The following is a 20,542-nucleotide window of genomic DNA, read 5'->3' on the forward strand; positions in this document are numbered from 1 at the left end:
GTACCATGATGTGACTCCCACTCACTCCGGCTCTACTTAAGCTGTCTTCTCTTTTCTGCTACTAACGCCAGATTGGGTTCATAGCAGCAAGGTCTGGATATGTGCCCGTCTTCGCCACATTTAAAACAGTACCGAGGTTTTGGTTTAACACTCGGCTGTTTGTAAGTAGGTGTAAACTCTTGTTTATCCTTTATGTCAGCTTTTTCTTTTGGTGGCATATCACTTGCTGTTTTGATAGTCTGTGGATTAGCTAGTTGACTTTGAAGCTCAGCAATTCGTTTAGTCGGTTGAGAAGTTACTGAAATTAGCTGTGCAACATCATCTTCTTTACAGACACCTGCAGTCTGAAACTGCATAAATTCACGTTGTGTGACTGTCCCTACATGCTGCTTCACGTGTGCGGTTCTGGAAGCATGCTTGTCTTCCTTGGTGCATAGAAATGTCAATAATTTGGTAAATGATAGCGGGTTTTGTTTTTACTGTTCTAGTTTCTATTCTAACACTGGGAAGTGGTCCCAACATGCCCTACAAAATCACTTTAAGAGATGCTTCTTAATCTCAGACTTAGCGACTACGCCTCACTTTACAGTCAATGTCAATGTTACCTGTAGCCTCTGTAGGTAGGCAGATGGTTTTTCACCCGTGTTTTGTACTGAGTTCATGGATTTGGCGAATAATTCATCTCCGTCTTCCATAGTGGCAAAAGCTGAACCTAGGAGTTGTACGTAAATAGCGGGTGAAGCTCCAGGGCTTATCGACTTGATGATGTCAGAAGCTTTCGCATATTTTCTGTGTTCTATGAAGATCAGACACAGTTGGGTCTTGCAAGAGCAGTTCAACAATAGCACACCAAGTCGCATAATACACCTTATTAGATGGACGAGGGGTTCTACCAGAAAAAGTTCAGAGCCTTACTGGTGGATTGTCATGAGCCATCAAGTCATTACTGCACACAATATGCTTGACTATGACTCTTTGAATATCTGGAGGGTTTAGATCATTGGGAGAAAGGGATGAGCTCACTGCAGCTCCATTAGCTGTATTACAGGGATTGAGTTATTCTGCCTCACAGCTAGAGCTGTTTCTGGCTGGTTATTATCAGAGGAGTCTGCTCTGAATTGAAGAGTTGTGGTCTTGTTATGTATATCTTCAGCAGTTTGAACAGTGACTATTTCCCTACTCTCGACAGTAAGGGTTTTACCATTCTAGGTAAACATCTCTCTTGGGATCTTGTCATGATCTTTCCCACTGCGCTTCGTTAAGGTTTTCAACTCATCAAAGTAAGCTTGAGTGGTGTCTTTTCCAACTTTCTGAGTGTAATCACTGGCTAAAGTAACTACATGGAAATTTTTGGAGTCTGTGGTAGCAACGGCTGGAGATCTTGCACGGCAGAACCAAAATTGTACTCTACTATGAGGGACTTAGGAAATTCTGCACTGGGGTCAGTTAGAGGAATAACTCTGGCAACTGAGCCATATTCGTTTAGAAAGTCTAGTATTTCCTCATTTTTCTCTGTTCCACTGACTAAAACAGCATTTGGCTTTTGACACGCTTTTCTTCTATGGCTTCCATTTTCTTTCACTGTAGGTCTTAATTGAATAACTGAGTTTGAACAGTAAGATTTTTTTGGTGTTTTTTATACCAATCAGTGTGTTACTGGTTATCTAATACACTGTCTCCTGGCTGGCTCGCCCGTTTTATATAACACCTCTGTAGCACTTGTCCTATCTCATGTGACTGGTCGCCACACCGTTCATGAGAAAAATAAAATTACATAGAACTACACTAGGTGCTAATGGGCTATCAGAAGCTCTAGATATTGGAAGGAGGCGGTGAATAGAAAACACACACTTCTGGAAGAAAGTTTTGTTTACATAAAAAAAACAAGATATACAAAATATTTACATGAGTAAGAACAATTCAAAATTCCAACATTCTGTTAGGTTCCAAAGCTCAGAGGTCAACAAAAAACATATTCCTGTTTAGTTAGAATCAGTGATATTCATTACAATAACCTTTGTTATGCCAACTACTTTAACTAATTAGATCTAGTGTTAGTCCCTATTTAAAGGTTTACAGACTAACCTTTCCCTTTTTTTTCCTTAGTTAGTTAGAAAACTAATGGAATTCCCATTCTTATTATAGTTAACTTCAGTTTTAGTTCCAGTCAATTGAAAACTTTAAATTCAGATTCAAAACTTATATATCTGTACAGCTTAACTCCTTTCACGACAATCCTCCAGCATCACAACTTTTAAACAAAGTAAATCTTATTCAGTAACTTGTCAAAGTCTTCGCAAAACTAATCAGTTCTTGCAGAAAATCACATTCAGATTGTTTGAATGAAAATAAACTTGTATATCCAACTGTACTAAATCCTCTACATCATGAACCATTTCGTTCCTGTACTGGTTCTTCATCTTGGGTGGCTTGCCATCTTTTTCGTATTTCCATATTCGGCCCATTGAGTCTGATCTGCCATTCAATCATGGACTGATCCAATTAAGAAAGATAACAGAATTAAAGGGGCAGAAAGCTCAGGAAGGGATCGGAGAGTACGGCCAAGTACAATAGGAATCGATGTGAAAGGTGAGGGGAGTAAAAGTATTACGTTAAAAAGATTAAAAGTATTATATATGAATGCACGGAGTATAAGAAATAAAGTGGATGAGCTTGGGGCTCAGTTGGAAATTGGCAAGTATGATGTTGTGGGAATAACACAGACATGGCTGCAAGAGGACCAGGGCTGGGAAATGAATATTCAGGGATATACATCCTATTGAAAGGACAGACAGGTTGGCAGAGGGAGTGAGGTGGCTCTCTTGGTGAGGAATGAAATTCAATCACTTGCGAGGGGGACAAAGAATCAGGAGATGTAGAGTCAGTATGGATAGAACTGAGAAACTGGCAAAAAGACCCTGATGGGAGTTATCACGAGGAATTCTGCAGATGCTGGAATTTCAAGCAACACACATAAAAGTTGCTGGTGAGCGCAGCAGGCCAGACAGCATCTCTAGGAAGAGGCACAGTCGACGTTTTGGGCCGAGACCCTTCGTCAGGACTAACTGAAAGAAGAGTTAGTAAGAGATTTGAAAGTGGGAGGGGGAGGGGGAGATCCGAAATTATAGGAGAAGACAGGAGGGGGAGGAATGGAGCCAAGAGCTGGACAGGTGATTGGCAAAAGGGATATGAGAGGATCATGGGACAGGAGGCCCAGGGAGAAAGAAAAGGGGGAGGGGGGGGAAACCCAGAGGATGGGCAAGGGGTATAGTGAGAGGGACAGAGGGAGAAAAAGGAGAGAAAGAATGTGTGTATACAAATAAATAACGGATGGGGTACGAGGGGGAGGTGGGGCATTAGCGGTCCGGAAGGGTTTCGGCCCGAAACGTCAACTGTACCTCTTCCTAGAGATGCTGCCTGGCCTGCTGCGTTCACCAGCAACTTTGATGTGTGTTATGGGAGTTATCTACAGGCCCCCAAACAGTAGCCTGGATATAGGGTGCAAGTTAAATCAAGAGTTAAAATTGGCATGTCACAAAGGTAATTCTACGGTTGTTATGGGGGATTTCAACATGCAGGTAGACTGGGAAAATCAGGTTGGTACTGGACCCCAAGAAAGGGAGCTTGTGGAATGCCTCAGAAATGGATTCTTAGAGCAGCTTGTATTAGAGCCTACCAGGGAGAAGGCAATTCTGGATTTAGTGTTGTGTAATGAGCCAGATTTGATAAGGGAACTCGAGGTAAAGAAGCCATTTGGAGGCAGTAACCATAATATGATAAGTTTAAATCTACAATTTGAGAGGGAGAAGGGAAGATCGGAAGTGTCAGTATTATCGTTGAACAAAAGGGACTATGGACCCATGAGGGAGGAGCTGGCCAAAGTTAACTGGAAAGATACCCTAGCAGGGATGACAGTGGAACAACAATGGCAGGTATTTCTGGGAATAATACAGAAGGTGCAGGATCAGTTCATTCCAAAGAGGCAGAAAGATCCTAAGGGGAGTAAGGGGCGACCATGGATGACAAGGGAAGTCAAGGACAGTATAAAAATAAAAGAGAGGAAGTATAACATAGCAAGGATGAGTGGGAAACCAGAGGACTGGGAGATTTTTAAGGAGCAACAGAAGATAACTAAAAAGGCAATACAGGGGGAAAAGATGAGGTACGAAGGTAAGCTAGCAAAGAATATAATGAAGGATAGTAAGCGCTTCTTTAGGTATGTGAAGAGGAGAAAATTAATTAAGACCAAAGTTGGGCCCTTGAAGACAAAAATGGGTGAAATTAGTATGGGAAACAAGGAAATTAGTATGGGAAACAAGGACGAGCTGAACAGGTACTTTGGATCTGTCTTCACTAGGGAAGACACAAACAATCTCCCAGATGGAATAGTGATCAAAGGACCAAGGGTAACAGAGGAACTGAAGGAAATTCGCATCAGGCACAAAATGGTGTTGGGTAAACTGATGGGACTGAAGGCTGATAAATCCCCAGGGCCTGATGGTCTGCATTCCAGGGTACTTAAGGAGGTGGCTCTAGAAATCGTGTTCGCATTGGTAATCATTTTCCAATGTTCTATAGATTCAGGATCAGTTCCTGCGGATTGGAGGATAGCTAATGTTATCCCACTTTTTAAGAAAGGAGGGAGAGAGAAAACAGGCAATTATAGACCAGTTAGTCTGACATCAGTGGTGGGAAAGATGCTGGAATCAATTATAAGAGATGTAATAGCAGCGTATTTGGATAGCAGTGGCAGGATAGGTCCGAGTCAGCATGGATTTACGAAGGGGAAATCGTGCTTGACTAATCTTCTGGAATTTTTTGAGAATGTAACTATGAAAATGGACATGGGAAAGCCAGTGGATGCAGTGTACCTGGACTTTCAGAAAGCCTTTGATAAGGTCCCACACAGGAGATTAGTGGGCAAAATTAGAGCAAATGGTATTGGGGGTAGGATACTGATAGGGATAGAAAATTAGTTGGCAGACAGGAAACAAAGAGTAGTGAATAATGGGTCCTTTTCAGAATGGCAGGCAGTGACTAGTGGGGTACCGCAGGGCTCAGTGCTGGGACCGCAGCTATTAACAATATATATTAATGACTTAGATGAAGGGATTAAAAGTAACATTAGCAAATTTGCAGATGACACAAAGCTGGGTGGCAGTGTGAAATGTGAGGAGGATGCTATGAGAATGCAGGGTGACTTGGACAGGTTGGGTGAGTGGGCAGATGCATGGCAGATGCAGTTTAATGTGGATAAATGTGAGGTTATCTACTTTGGTGGCAAGAACAGGAAGGCAGATTACTATCTGAACGGTGTCAAGTTAGGAAAAGTGGAAGTACAACAAGATCTAGGTGTCCTTGTTCATCAGTCACTGAAAGTAAGAATACAGGTACAGCAGGCAGTGAAGAAAGCTGTTGGCCTTCATAACATGGGGAGTTGAGTATAGGAGCAAAGAGGTCCTTCTGCAGTTGTACAGGGCCCTGGTAAGACCACACCTGGAGTATTGTGTCCAGTTTTGGTCTCCAAATTTGAGGAAGGACATTCTAGCTATTGAGGGAGTGCAGCGTAGGTTCACGAGGTTAATTCCCAGGATGTTGAAAGATTGGAGCTACTGGGGTTGTATACACTGGAATTTATTAGGATGAGAGGGGATCTGATTGAAACATATAAGATTATTAAGGGACTGGACACACTAGAGGCAGAAAACATGTTCCCGATGTTGGGTGAGTCCAGAACCAGAGGCCACAGTTTAAGAATAGAGTTGAGGAAAAACTTTTTCACACAGATGGTTGAGGTTCTGTGGAATACTCTGCCTCAGAAGGCAGTGGAGGCCAATTCTCTGGATTCTTTCAAGAAAGAGTTAGATAGAGCTCTTAAAGATAGCGGAGTGAAGGGATATGGGGAGAAGGCAGGAAGGGGCTACTGATTGTGGATGATCAGCCATAATCACAGTGAATGGTGGTGCTGGCTCGAAGGGCTGAATGGCCTACTCCTGCACCTATTATCTAATTCCTCCAGTTAACCCCACTCCCCTGCTTTCTCCCCATACCCTTTGATGCCCTGGCTAATCAACAACCTATCTCCGCCTTAAATACACCCAAAGACTTGGCTTCCACAGCTGCCCGTGGAAACAAATTCCACAGATTTACCACCCTCTGACTAAAGTAATTTCTCCGTATCTCTGTTCTAAATTGATGTCCTTCAATCCTGAAGTCGTGCCCTCTTGTCCTAGACTCCCCTACCATGGGAAGTTCAGGCCTTTTAACATTTGGAATGTTTCTATGAGATCCCTTCCCACCCGCCACATTCTCCTAAACTCCAAGGAATACAACCCAAGAGCTGCCAGACGTTCCTCATACATTAACCCTTTCATTCCTGGAATCATTCTCGTGAATCTTCTCTGAACCCTCACTAATTTCAGTATATCCTTTCTAAAATAAGGAGTCCAAATCTGCACACAATACTCACGAGTGCCTTATAGCGCCTTTACACCACTTCCCTGCTCTTATATTCTATACCTCTAGAAATGAATGCCAACATTGTATTTGCCTTCTTCACCACCGACTCAACCTGGAGGTTAACCTTTAAGATCCTGCACAAGGACTCCCAAGTCCCTTTGCATCTCTGCAGTTTGAATTCTCTCCTCATCTAAATAATAGTCTGCCTGTTTATTCCTTCCACCAAAGTGCATGACCATACACTTTCCAACATTGTATTTCATTTGCCAATTCTTTGCCCATTTGCCTAAACTATCTAAGTCTCCCTCTGTTTCCTCAACACTACCCGCTCCTCCACCTATCATTGTATCATTGGAAAATTTAGCCACAAATCCATTAATACTATAGTCCAAATCATTGACATACATCATAATACAGTCCCAACACCAACCCCTGTGGAACTCCAGTGGTAACCAGCAGCCAGTCAGAATAGAATCCCTTTATTCCCACTCTCTGCTTTCTGCTGATCAGCCAAAGCTCCACCCATGCTAGTAACTCCCCTGTAATTCTGCTAAGCAGCCTCATGTGCAGCACCTTGTAAAAGCCTTCTGAAAATCCAAGTACACCACATCTACTGCATCTCCTTTGTCTCCAATGCTTGTAATTTCCTCAGAAAATTGCAGTATGTTGTCAAGCAGGATTTTCCTTTCAGGAAATCATGCTGGCTTTCGCCTATCTTGTCATGTGCCTCCAGGTACTCCGTAATCTCATCCCTAACAATCGATTCCAACAACTTCCCAACAGGTGATGTTGGCCAACAGGTCTATAGTTTCCTTTCTGCTGCCTCCCACCCTTCTTAAATAGCGGAGTAACATTTGCAATTTTCCAGTCATCCGGTACAATGCCAGAATCTATCGATTCTTGAAAGATCATTGTTAATGCCTCCACAATCTCTCCAGCTACTTCCTTCAGAACCCAAGGGGGCATTCCATCAGGTCCAGGAGATTTATCCACCCTCAGACCATTAAGCTTCCTGAGCACCTTCTCAGTCGTAATTTTCACTGCAAATACTTCACTTCCCTGACACTCTTGAATGTCCAGTATACTGCAGATGTCTTCCACTGTGAAGACTGATGCAAATTCACATTCATTTCCTCTGCTATCTCTGCATCTCTCATTACAATATCTCCAGCATCATTTTCTATTGGTCTTATATCTACCCTTGACTCTTTTTTTACCCCTTATATACTTAAAAAAGCTTTTAGTATCTTTTTTGACATTGGTCACCAGCTTCCATTCATAATTCATCATTTTCTTCCTAATGACCTTCTTAGTTTCCTTCTGTAAGTTTTTTAAATCTTTCAAATCGTCTATCCTCCCACTAGCTTTGGCTTCCTGGTATGCCCTCTCTTTTGCTTTTACTTTAGCTCTGACTTCACATGCCAGCCACGGTAGTGCCCTTCTTCCATTTGAACATTTCTTCTTATTTGGAATATGTCTGTCTTACATCTTCCCTCATTTTTTTGCAAAAACTCCAGCCATTGCTGCTCTGCTGTGCTTCCTGCTAGTGTCCTTTTCCAGTCAACTTCGGCCAGCTCCCCTCTCATGCCATTCTAATTTCCTTTATTCCACTGAAATACCGACACATTAGAATTTAGCTTTTCCTTCTCAAATTTCAAAGTGAACTCGATCATATTGTGATCACTGTTCCCTAAGGCTTCCTTAATAAGCTCTCTTATCACCTCCATATCATTGCACAACATCCAATCCAGCACAGCCAATCTCCTATTGGGCTCAACAACAATCTGTTCTTAAAAAGCCGTCCCTTAGACATTCTACAAATCCTCTCTCTTGAGGTTGAGTACTGACCTGGTTTTCCCAATCCACTTTCATGTTAAAATCCCCAACGATTATCATGACATTACCCTCCTGACACGCCTTTTCTATCTCCTGCTGTAATTCGTAATCCACATCCTGGCTGCTGTTTGGAGGCCTGTGTACAACTGATATTAGGGTTCTTCTACCCTTGCCTTTTCTTAACTCAACCCATAGAGACTCTACACCTTCTGATCCTATGTCATCCCTTTCTAATGATTTAATATTATTTCTTATACACAGGGCCACACCACACTCTCTGCCTACTAACCTATATTTCCAATACACCGTATATCCTTGGTCATTCAGCTCCCAGCCATCCTTTAGCCAAGTTTCAGAGATGGCCACAACGTCATACTTGCCAATCTGTCGCTGAATTTCAAGATCATCCATTTTCTAATACTGCATGCATTCAAATATAACACTTGCAGTCCAGTATTTATTGCTTTCTGTTTTAACTTCACTGCACCTCTGTTGCCTTGCAATTCATCCCACCGTTGCCCTGTAACTCATCCCACTGTGATTATGCCTCACTGTGATTATCCCACTGTGATTATGCCTCATCTCCTGCCTGTCTGTTGCATGCTATCTTTGATCTATTTCTGTTTTCCCTTTCCTCAGGCCTATCACTCCAGGTTCCATCCCCCTGCCAAACCCTCCCTAACTGTTCTACTAAACCTGCTTGCTAGGTTCAGGTGTAACCCGTCCTGTTTGTACAGGTCATACCTCCCCCAATGATCCAGGAATCAAAAGCCCTGCCCCTACGCCAGTCTCTCAGCCACACATTAATATGCCTGATAAAGCTATTCTTGCGCTTGTCAGCACGTGGCACAGGCAGTAATCCTGAGATTACTACCCTGGAGGTCCTACTTTTCAGCTTCCTACCTAACTCCCATAATTCTCTCTTCAGGACATCCTCACTTTTTCTACCTGTGTCATTGGTACCAATGTGTACCAAGACTTCTGGCTGCTCACCCTCTCCCTTCAGAATACTCTGCACCCAATTCGAGACACCCTGTACCCGGGCACCTGGGAGGCAACACACCATGCAGGTATCTCTATCAGGCTGACAGAACCTCCTGTCTGTTCCTCCCACTATGGAATCCCCTATGACTACTTTATTCCTCATCTTCCTCTTTCCCTTCTGTTTCGTTGGATGAAATAGTTGATCATCCACAGAAAGTTGATTCACAATACTAACACACAAAAAAAACTAACCAAATCCCTTGGTGTGATTTAACAGAACTAACTCCTGGTTACATGGTAGAGATCTTGGACACTCGTCCCTGCCAATATTGTCTCATTGCAGCTGCTGCTTGTTATAGCCATAGCTTCAATAGACCTTTTATTGCTATCATCTCTCTTCCAGGGATTTCATCCTGAGGTTTTTAAGTAAGTAGAGATACTCACTAATAATTCCACTTTTAACAGTTTTATATCTTTAGTTTCTAATAGTTTGCTGCATTTCTGTCACTTTCCTGTGCTGTGTCTCATTCTTGCATAGCTTTTTATCACCCCAAGTTCTTTTTTTAAAATTCAGTAAACCTCGTTTTCATCCCTACACAGGTGGAGCTTCTTAACATTACATCTTTGGGTTTAATTAACCAGGGTTACACTGTGATAGATATTAATTTCTATCTCATGTTTGCTAAGCTTACTTTTCAAATAGCAGCTGCCATTTGAAAGGTCACAAACAGTAGTACATAAATTTATAATTATACTGCTTTGTTTAACTTAAAGTCATAAATGGAAGCTAGCCTTCAGTTCTTAAAATGTAAATGGAAAGCAGCTTGAAGTTAAAAAAAAGCCCTCTCTATAGAACAGCTTTGTAAATAGGCTCTGTATTTTGAAGACACTTGTCTGTAAAGAGTGGCTACAACTGCTTTATTATTGCTCAACAGAAAAGTATAAGACAATGAGTTGTTTTATTTGGGTTGTTTTAAACAGACAAGCTGATTCTTAAGTTGCTTAGTTCAAGGAAGTTTCCAGAAGAAAAGGATAATTTTACTTAACATATCAATAACTAATTTGTTTATAGTTAGAGTTTTATGTACTCAGAAGTTAGCTTTACAGCAATAATGGTAACTAGCTAAGATCTACCATATATCATCAAAAATGCTTTAGACTATTTGTGTTAAAAAGATATGAGGAAATATCATGTGTGTGAAGTCACCCTAGTGGCTGGAAGGATAAAAATGTAGAGAGTAGTTCAGACTTTTCAGAAATGGGGTAAGGAACATTAAGAAACATGGAAAAACTAGAATCCAATCCTCTAACTTTGAGCAACTTCTTTGTTCTTCTTTGGTATATCTTTTTGGTTTATAGCAGGTGTAGGCGTAGGTGTAGGTTCTCCCAACCTTTATTATGCTATGAAACCTTGTCATTAAATGAGGGGTCCATGCATCCCAGGTTAGGAACCCTGGATTATAGGAATTGTACCTGTAGTTTGGAAACTCTTAATCCTTTATGTTTGAGAAATGTTTTGTACTTTGGAAGTGGTTTGTGTTACAGATACAGTTTATATTTGGGAAATGTTTTATAATGCTTCAAGAATCAAGATAATGATTCAACAATTATAGATAAGATAGAAATTCTCTGTGAGAATTAGGAAATGTTTAAGACAGAAATCCTCTGTGTGTTTTAAGTATGTTTTAATAACATAAGGATTCAAATATGTACCACTGTAAATAAATGAACTGTGTTTTAAACTACCTTATTAGCTAGAAGTATCTTTTTGGTAGGGAGAGGGGTCCTCTGCTTGAATAGTGGGTATCGGCAGCTCAGCTCGCCATGGAAAATAAACAGGAAAGTAAACTAGTTTTTGAAGATTGGGCAGTTACAGTATAATGTATCTTTATTGAGAGTACTCGTACCTATTTATATTCAATGGGGCTTAAAATCATCATTTGAGTTTAGAATTTTACTGTCAGCAAATCCAATACCATCACAATTGGCACCGGCCATGTTCACATTATACTAAATAACTTTTTTTTCTAAAATAATATTTAACAGTAGTCCAACTCAGAGAGCTGTGGATAAGTGCTGCAGCACCCAACCTAGTACTATGAAATGATTGAAATCCTGGTTTCCTGCAGTTGAGCAGGCAAATGCCGATTGATACTGTGAATTTGTTAATAACATAGCAGAAATATGGGATAATACCCTGACTGCTCCTCAAATTGAACATGATAAGTATTTTATTTTTCAGGTCAGTGAAGGGATGGAACAGAGCAACACACAGTAAACGGTTGGCATTTAGGGCCGAAGCCATTTTCAGGACTGGAAAGGAAGGGGGAAAGTCACAACAAGAACTTGGGGGGACGGGTGGAAGAAGTGCGAGGAGGCAGGTAATAGGTGAAACCAGGAGAGGGGGGAGAGTGAAGTAAAGAGCTGAGAAGCTGATTAATGAATGAGATAAAGGGCTTGAGAAGGGGAAATCTGATAGGAAAGCGTAGAAGACCCTGGAAGAAAGGGAAGGGGGGGGGAGCACCAAAGGGTGGTGGTGGGCAGGTAAGGAGATAAGGTGAGGGAGGGAAATAGGAATGGGGAATGGTGAAGGAGGCCAGGGTGGTGGGGGGGGGGGGGGTGCAATTATCGGAAAAATCAAGAAATCAATGTTGATGCCATCTGGTTGGAGGCTACCTAGATGGAATACAAGGTGTTGCTCCTCCAACCTGAATGTGGCCTCATCCTGGCAGTGGACTGACATGTCGGTATGGGAATGGGAAGTAGAATTGAAACGAGTGGCCACCGGGTGATCCCACTTTTTTGTGGCAGATGGACCAAAGGTGATCAGTGAAGCAGTCTCCCAATGTACGTCAGGTCCCACTGAAGCCCACAGTGGGAGCACCGGATACACTAGATGACCTCTACAGACTCGCAGGTGAAGTGTTGCCTCACATATAAGGACAGTTTGGGGCCCTGAATGGTAGGGGGCAGGTGTCGCGCTTGCTCTACTTGCAAGGATAAGTACCAGGAGGGAGGGATAGGTGGATAAGAGGGTCACATAGCGAACAATCCCTGCAGAAAGTGGAAAGTGGTGGGGGGGCGGAGGGAAAGATGTACTTGGTGGTGAGATCCTGCTGGAGATGTTGGAAGTTACGGAGAATTATGCGCTCAATGCAGTCTCTAATAGGGTGATAGGTGAGGACAAAAGAAACCCTATTCTTGATGTGGCAGTGGGAGGATGGTTTGAGAGCAGATGTGTATGAAATGGAAGAGATGCGGGTGAGGGCAGTATTGATGGTGGAGGAAGGAAAGCCCCTTTCTTTGAAGGAGGACATCTCAATTGTTCTGGAATGAAAAGCCTCATCCTGAGAGTAGATGTGGTGGAGACAGGGGAACTGAGAGAAGTGGATGGCATTTTCACAAGTGACAGGGTGGGAAGAAGTATAGTTCAGATAATTGTGAGAGTCAGAGGGTTTATAAAAAAATATCTGTAGACTGGTGTTTCCCAACCTTTTTTAGCTCAAAGACAGTAAAGCATCTTCACACTTGCCAACGCCCCCTTAAGCACAATATACTTTCCAGCATCCTGATAGTGTAAAAACACGTCTACCTTATGCTAACATGAGAAAAATGATTCTGCTTTAAATTTTTATTTGCCTTTAAACCTAGCTTACATAGCACCTGTGTTCTATACAGCAGCTTCGATATCAATGTGATCCTTGAGTTTGATGGTTTTTAGCAAGAGTTGAAATAGCTGGTTCAAGTTATGACAACAAAAGCCTCAAATCCCCACGTCTAAGTGGTTTCTGGTTTTTGTATGTGGTTCACTGCACTGAAGCCTCTTTCTACAAGGTAGGAGGATGGAAATGCAATGAAGAGCAGTTTGGCTTTTCTCCAAAGACCAGGAAACTTCATATGACAGTGTAGCCACATACTAAAAAAGCCAATTATTTTTGGAAAGCATTTTTGACTTTTGCTTCTTCTTCATTCTGAATTTCGATAATTTCTTCTTGCAAGCACTCTTCCCGTTCTTCCACCTTGCAGAGAAATGGGTCAATTACCCAATCCAGAATTTCTAGTTCATTCAAATCCTTGAATCAATTCTGAAAATCCTTCTTCAGTGATTGCTAGTGTAAGCAGTACCCTTGCAAATCAAAGCAAGTGCCATCCTTTCCATGCAGGGAAACTATGAGAACATTCTTCTCCCAATGTTTTGCTTATATATTTCCAATTTTCTGATTAAAGAGGACACTACACTTTTTGCCTGGGTTAAATTAAAATTCTCACCCTGCGGTCTCATATTTAGAATGCTCATTTTGTCAGGTATGCCACGTCTCCACGTAAATGTTCAATCTTGTTTCCCAAGCTCTTGTCGACTTTGAGCAAAAATTCAACCACAGTGCCAAAAAGATCAAAGATGCATTTTAAGCAGCAGCCTTTTGACAGCCAATGCACTCAGTGTGAAGAAGCAAGCATTCAAACTCTTCATCATTATCTTGGCATAACTGGCAAAATATTCTGCTATTTAATGGATGAGCTTCAATTTTGTTGATAGTAGATATTATAAGAGTTATGCTTGGAAAAAGTCACTGGCTGGGGTTTTTGGCTGTGAGATGTTGACAATGAATTACACAATGGATTGCAAACAGACTTGGAATTTCTTTTTCATAAATGCCACTAAACCAGCATAGCAACCTAGTGATATGGTGCTCCATCTGTTGCACAAGAAATCATGTTCTTAATCAGGATACTTTTAACCTCTATATATATATATTCTGAGCTCATTGTAGATTGCTTCTCTGTTGATATTTGTTTTTAACTCTTTACAAAAGAGAATCTCTTCATAAACTTTTCCCATTTAGCCTGATTGACCAATCATGTAAGCTCTCATAATCCGCAAAGATGTTTCATGACTGCACATTTGAAGCCGAGATCACTGAACACCTCAAGAGGAATCCTCAGGGTTAGTAGGTTCACTGATTGACTCTATTTCACCTTTTGGTTCTGGCCAGCACTATATTGTTGCACAACCTGTTTTCCATAGATCTGTAGAGAAAGTTGAGAGGGTGTACTGATCTTACCAACTGTTAAATTGCAGAAACTCGTTCTGTGCCACGAGTCAAGGGGAAAAGTTGCATACCCTAGTTGCTCATTTATGCATCCCCAATAATGTCTGTTTGGTTGGTACGGTAGATGAGGTTGCAGAGTTTCAGATGCATTGTGATGATGAGTGCTTACTGCCTGCAAAACTATGGTTCTTCCTGTGTTCCAGTGTCTCATCCTCTTTTTCCGAAGTGCCTGCTTTACTAACAGCCAGTCAGGTGTCATGCCTCAAGTTAGAACGCCACTTACCACCCCACTCCCCCCAACGATTTCTATTTCCCCTAACATGCACTTAGGACACGTAACCACTCCCATTAGGAATCACTGAGATACAGTGTCTCCAGAGATAGAAACAAGAGATGAAGAAAAGGAAGAGAGGTATCAGAAATGGATGAAGTAAATTTGGGGGCAGGATAGAAGCCTACACCAGCATTGCTCGCCAGCTTCCTATGCTACATCGATGCCTGCATCAATGCTGTTTCCTGCACCTAGCTGAGCTCATCAATTTCATCAACTTGGTCTCCAACTTCCACTCTGCCCTCAAATTTATTTGGTCCATTTCCAACACCGCTCTCCCTTTCTTGATCTCTCCATCTTGAGACAGTCTACCTACTCTATCTACTGATACTTTTCATAAACCCAATGATTCTCACAGCTATCTGGACTATATCTTTTCCCATCCTGCCACTTGCAATAATGCCACCCGCTTCTCTCAGTTCCTCTGTCTCTGCTGCATCTGCTCTCAGGATTAGACTTTCCATTCCAGAGTAAATGAGATGTCATCCTTCTTCAAAGAAAGAGGCTTTCCTTCCTCCACCATTTATGCTGCCCTCACCCACACATCTTCCATTTTAAACACATCTGCCCTACTCCATCCTCCCACTGCCACACTAAGGATAGGGTTCCTCTTGCCCTCACCTACCACCCCACTGGCCTCTGCATTCAGCACACAATTCTCCATAACTTCCATCATCCCCAACAGGATCCCACCACCAAAAAAATTTTCCCTCCTCTCAATCTTCCACTTTCTGCAGGGATCGCTCCTTACACAATACCCTTGTCCACTCCTCCCTCCTGGTACTTATCCTCACAAGCGGAACAAGTGCCACAACAGCCCCAACACATCCTCCTTCATTACCATTCAGGGTCCCAAACAGTCCTCCAGGTGAGGCAACACTTTGCCTGTTAGTCTGTTGCGGTCATGTACTGCATCCAATGCTCCCGATGTGGCCTCCTGTTTATCAGTGAGACCCAACGTAAATTGGGAGACGGCTTCGCCAAGCACCTTCGCTCCATCCACCGGAAAAAGTGGGATTTCTCAGTGGCCACCTATTTCATTTCCATTCCGACATATCAGTCCATGGCCTCCTCTACTGTCAAGGTGAGGCCATACTTACGTTGGAGGAGCAACACCTTATGTTCCATCTGGGTAGCCTCCAGCCTGATGGCATGAACATCAATTTCTCAAACTTCCAGTAATACCCCTCCTCTCCTTCACCATTCCCCATTCCCATTTCCCTCTCTCCCCTTATCTCCTTAACTGCCCATCACCTCCCTCTGGTTCTCCTATCCTTTCCCTTTCTTCCATGGTCTTCTGTTCTTTTCTATCAGATTCCCCCTTCTCCAGCCCTTTATCTCTTTTACTAATCAACTTCCCAGCTCTTTGCTTCATCCTCTCCCCCTCTCACGGTTTCACCCATCACCTGCCACCTTGTACTTCTTCCTTCCCTCCCTCCACCTTCTTACTCTGACTTCTCCCCTTCCTTTCCAGTCCTGAAGAAGGGTCTCAGCCCAAAACGCCGACTGTTCACTCTTTTCCATAGATGCTGCCTGATCTGCTGAGTTCCTCTAGCATTTTGTGTGAGTTGCTTTGGATTTCCAGCATCTGCAGATTTTCTTGTGTCTGGGATAGAATGAGTAGGATGCAGATTAAGCACTCCAAACCTCACTGTACAACCTGCTGGACTCAGATCATCACAATGTGTACCAGATCCCACTAATGTGGCAATAATTCATGCATGGAGACAAAAAATTGTCTCTTTTTTAGATAGAAACCAAGCACAAGGGTGGAGACCACATGCTTATGTGATACAACCTGGTGACCTATACCTGAGTTCCAATGCATGGGATACTGCTAATTCCTTAAAGGCATACATAAGGTAGCACCCGCACCAGTAACCCGAGAAGGTTTAATGAAGTCTGGAGAACAGATGCTTGGGAACATGCACTAGAATTACTAAAATTATTGACTATGGCCAGTAAGAGATGAATACAGGGATAGGTTCCTGTACAGAGAGCCACTGCAGCTTCCCCAGTACAAACTTGCGATCATGTTTTTGGACCTTTGACTATTCAGAGTTCCCAGGCAGCATGCACATGCTTCTAGCTGACGCTACAAGAATTTTGAAGTAGCTACTTCAGAATGCCAAGAAGTTACAGGCCTTCTGGGCCAGTCATACTCCTCAACATATTCAGCAATTCTTATTAACATTGCCACACTCCTTAGTACCACCTCCGCATGAGTGTGGAAATCTGTAATCAGATATATGCGTTGATTTATGAACAAATTAATGGTGGAGCTGTTCATAGAAGACAGTATAATATTGACTAAAATAGTCAAAATCCAGGGTTTAATAACAGTTTATAAGATTGGACAACAAATGGCAAATTCATTCTACAATGTTACCCCTAATCCCCTTAATCATGTGCTGAAAAGTCGTTAATCAACTCCCAACATGTGAATGATTTCAGGTTGTTGAAGATATCCTATGCACCTACATGGTGGTAGCCTTCCCACACAAGGACAAAGATGCTGGCAAAGATTCCTCCCCTTTTCCCTCTAAAGGGCATGTAGAGTCAGTAACACAGTCACCAAACCAACCTTATTCCGCAGGTCAATCACATTCACTGCGTTTTTCTAACCAGCCCCTCAGCAGGGAAGATGAAATAAACAAACCAAACAAGTTCGCTCGAGACCACCTGCCTTAGGAAGAGGTTTTCACCCATAATCTAGATGGCTAAACACAAGGTATCAGCCACGGCCTTTAGCTTCAGCCCCTTTCTTTGCAGAACAAAGTCTTAGACCAAGATACACCTTACAAGACAGAAGGAAATTTCAGAAGCCTTACTGATGTTATGGAGAAGAGAATGAAACTGAGCACACGCCACTAGGCCTACCTCATCCTTTATCTTCTAAATATAAAATGACACATGGCCCATCCAAAATGTACACTCCCTTCCTGCAGCTCAAGGAAAACAAAATGCAAAGAGAGGGAGGCTAATGTTTATGTAATAAAAACTGCACAGGAGAACTGTAGCAATGAATCTATCTAAAATGTTCCATCTGATGAATAGGATACAGGCTTTCCATATACCAAAGTTCACATTTTTGGCAATATTTGACCCTGGCATTTGATACATCAACAGTCACTACAATAAAAGCTGCAAGGATTGATTCAAAGGTATATAAATCTTGCAAAGATCTAGCTAATGGCTTCTGGTCATACCTACTTCTTGAAAATGACAAGAAGAGGCTATGTCATTAATTTTTTTTAAAAATCTCAGCTCTGTCATATAAAAATAAATTTCCTTGGTATGACAGTCACCAATCAGGGAAGTGGTTTAACCCCTGAATTTAGATAAAAAGTCACTTGAGTAGGATATCCAACGGCCATAAGAGCCTTACACTCCACTGTAGACCTATTGAATTATGCTAGAGCTTTCAAACCTGACTGTACTGTATGGGCTACAGTATAATAAGGGACTACTTTATGTTGTAGGGACACGTAGTTGCATGCACTATTACGCATGTATTGAGCATGCGCTATTAGGCGCGTATTGATCCGTATGTGTGTGCCGAGTTTGGTTTCTGCCAGTAAAGAACTATGAACCTTAGCTCCCGTCTCCAGCGCTTTTACTAATAGCATCGTTGTGTAACCAGGGCACATACACAACAAATTGGCGACGAGGTTAATGAACCTACATCGTATAGGAATGCCATGTGTTAATTGATAATGACACTCGGAAGAAGAGCGCAAGGAATGAGCCAAGGAGCGGAAGAAGGAGGCAGAGAGAGGCCGCGAGTCTGAAAGCAAGTGGGAGGACAGCTGGGGTCGGGAACATCGGGAGCCCAAGAGACACAGTCGGAGCTGCAGCACGTCCAGCCGAGACCACAGCCGGCGCTGACCCCCAGGGTCTGAGGGTCTGCCTGCCCCAGAAGGGAGATAAAAAGGAGTGACACACACATCTAGACGGGGTGCATTCGTGGCACTAGCAAAAAGGATACAAGAGTCAAAAAGGAAAATAAGGGGAGAACAGGGCTCAATTAACATAACAAAGATGCCGATGATTGGAAACATTACTGCATTTGATAGTGGCATTGAAGACTGGGCAAGTTACATTGAAAGAGTGGAGTTATATTGTGAGGCTAATGGTGTTAACGATGAAAAGAAAGCCAGCGTTTTACTCAGTATAATGGGAGCAAAAACATATGGGCTGCTATGGAGCTTGTTAACCCCTGAAAAGCCAGCTGACAAAACGTTCAAGCAAATACTAGATATTCTCCAACAGCACTTAAACCCCAAACCACTGGTCATTGCTGAAAGATCTAAATTTCACAAATGGAATCGAAGCAAAAATGAAAACATTCCTGAATATTGTGCTGAATTGCGCAAATTATCAGAACATTGTCAATTTGGAGCTGGTCTATCGGACACATTGAGAAACAGGTTAGTGTGTGGCATGCACTGTGAAACCATACAGAAGAAGCTCCTGTGTGAAAGAGACCTTACATTCGAGAAAGCGCTAAACATTGCAATATCAGTGGAAACAGTGGCACGGGGTGCTTCCCAGATACAACAAAAATCTCTGGAATATGCCACAAATAAAATGTCACTGAACAGGAATGAAGGAAAGAAATGTTACGATTGTGGAAACAGGTCAGATGACTCGGATGATTGTTGGTTTAAAGACAAAGAATGCAGAAACTGTGGCAAACAGGGCCACGCTGGCAGAGTATGCAAAGTTAGTCAACAGCAGAAAAAGGGCAAAATACACAGCAACAAGAAACCCCAGAAAGGAAAATACAACAAGGTACACAAAATGAAAGAAGGCAGTTCTGATGAAAATGACTCCGATGAAAGTGAATTGTCTTATCGGCAACTTCACAGCGTGAAAAAGACAGATGATTGAAGAGTAATATGGATCACTCCACAAGTGGCAGGTGTGAGACTGAAAATGGAGTTGAACACAGGCTCAGCTTTAACAGTAATCTCTGTACACGACTACAAATGACTGTTCTCGTACATACTGTGCCTCTAAAACGAACGAAACTTCTACTAAAGACTTACACAAGACAGAAAGTGCGTCCCGAAGGCAAAATTAAAGTAACAGTGACCTACAGAGATAAAACACAGCAACTGAACCTCCACGTACTGAGAAATGGAGGACCACCATTGCTGGGACGTGAATGGCTCAGGAAAATCCAGTTGGAGTGACATACCATTAAGGCACCAGTTGTGTCAGCAAAGGAGGGCAGCAAGGCTACATCTGAGAGACTGTCACTAATACTTGCTGACTCTGAGGAAGTGTTCATGAAAGGAATGGGAACACTTTAGGGCATGAAGGCAAGGATTGAGATTGAGGAAAATGCATGCCCAAAATTTTACAAAGCCAGACCAGTGCCATATGCAATCCGTCCTACAGTAGAGGCAGAGCTGAAAAACCTGGAGCAGACTGGGGTTCTGTCAAAGGTGGATTGGACTGAATGGGGGTCATGCCTGTTGTTCCAGTGATGAAGAAAACCTCCAGCACAAAACCAGGAAAACCAAACAAGGTGCGCACATGTGGAAACTTTAAAGTGACTGTTAACCCAGTTCTCCTCACAGTACAGTATCCTCTACCTCGTATTGAGGATATCTTTGCTTCCCTGTCAGGAGGGGAACATTTCACAAAAATCGATTTGGCCCAGGCTTATCTCCAAATGGAAATCGATGATACATCCAAGAAATACCCGACAATAAATACACAGAAAGGACTTTACCAGTACAACAGGTTGGTGTTTGGAATAGCATCAGCTCCTGCAATCTGGCAAAGGGCAATGGACCAAGTCCTGCAGGGGATTCCAGGGACTCAGTGTTACCTGGATGACATCCTTGTCACCGGCAAAGATGACGACGAA

The 20,542-nt window shown here is 42.5% G+C and overlaps 1 protein-coding gene across 7 annotated transcripts in view; it reads right to left on the reverse strand.

The window, feature by feature from the left end:
* The window catches only part of cfap58 (cilia and flagella associated protein 58), a 292,411-nt gene that overhangs the window by 253,392 nt on the left and 18,477 nt on the right, over positions 1-20,542 (reverse strand). For 2 of the 7 annotated variants that reach the window (XM_072239674.1, XM_072239676.1), the window contains exon 1: positions 606-670. The exons of the other annotated variants lie outside the window; for them this stretch is intronic. In XM_072239674.1, coding sequence (XP_072095775.1) covers positions 606-662 — 57 coding nt within the window. In that variant the 5' untranslated portion in view covers positions 663-670. Of the gene's footprint in view, positions 1-605; positions 671-20,542 lie in introns of those variants that run through there. 7 annotated transcript variants of the gene reach the window in all.

The sequence above is a fragment of the Mobula birostris genome, chromosome 21, assembly GCF_030028105.1.
Source record: "Mobula birostris isolate sMobBir1 chromosome 21, sMobBir1.hap1, whole genome shotgun sequence".
Classification (NCBI taxonomy): domain Eukaryota; kingdom Metazoa; phylum Chordata; class Chondrichthyes; order Myliobatiformes; family Myliobatidae; genus Mobula; species Mobula birostris.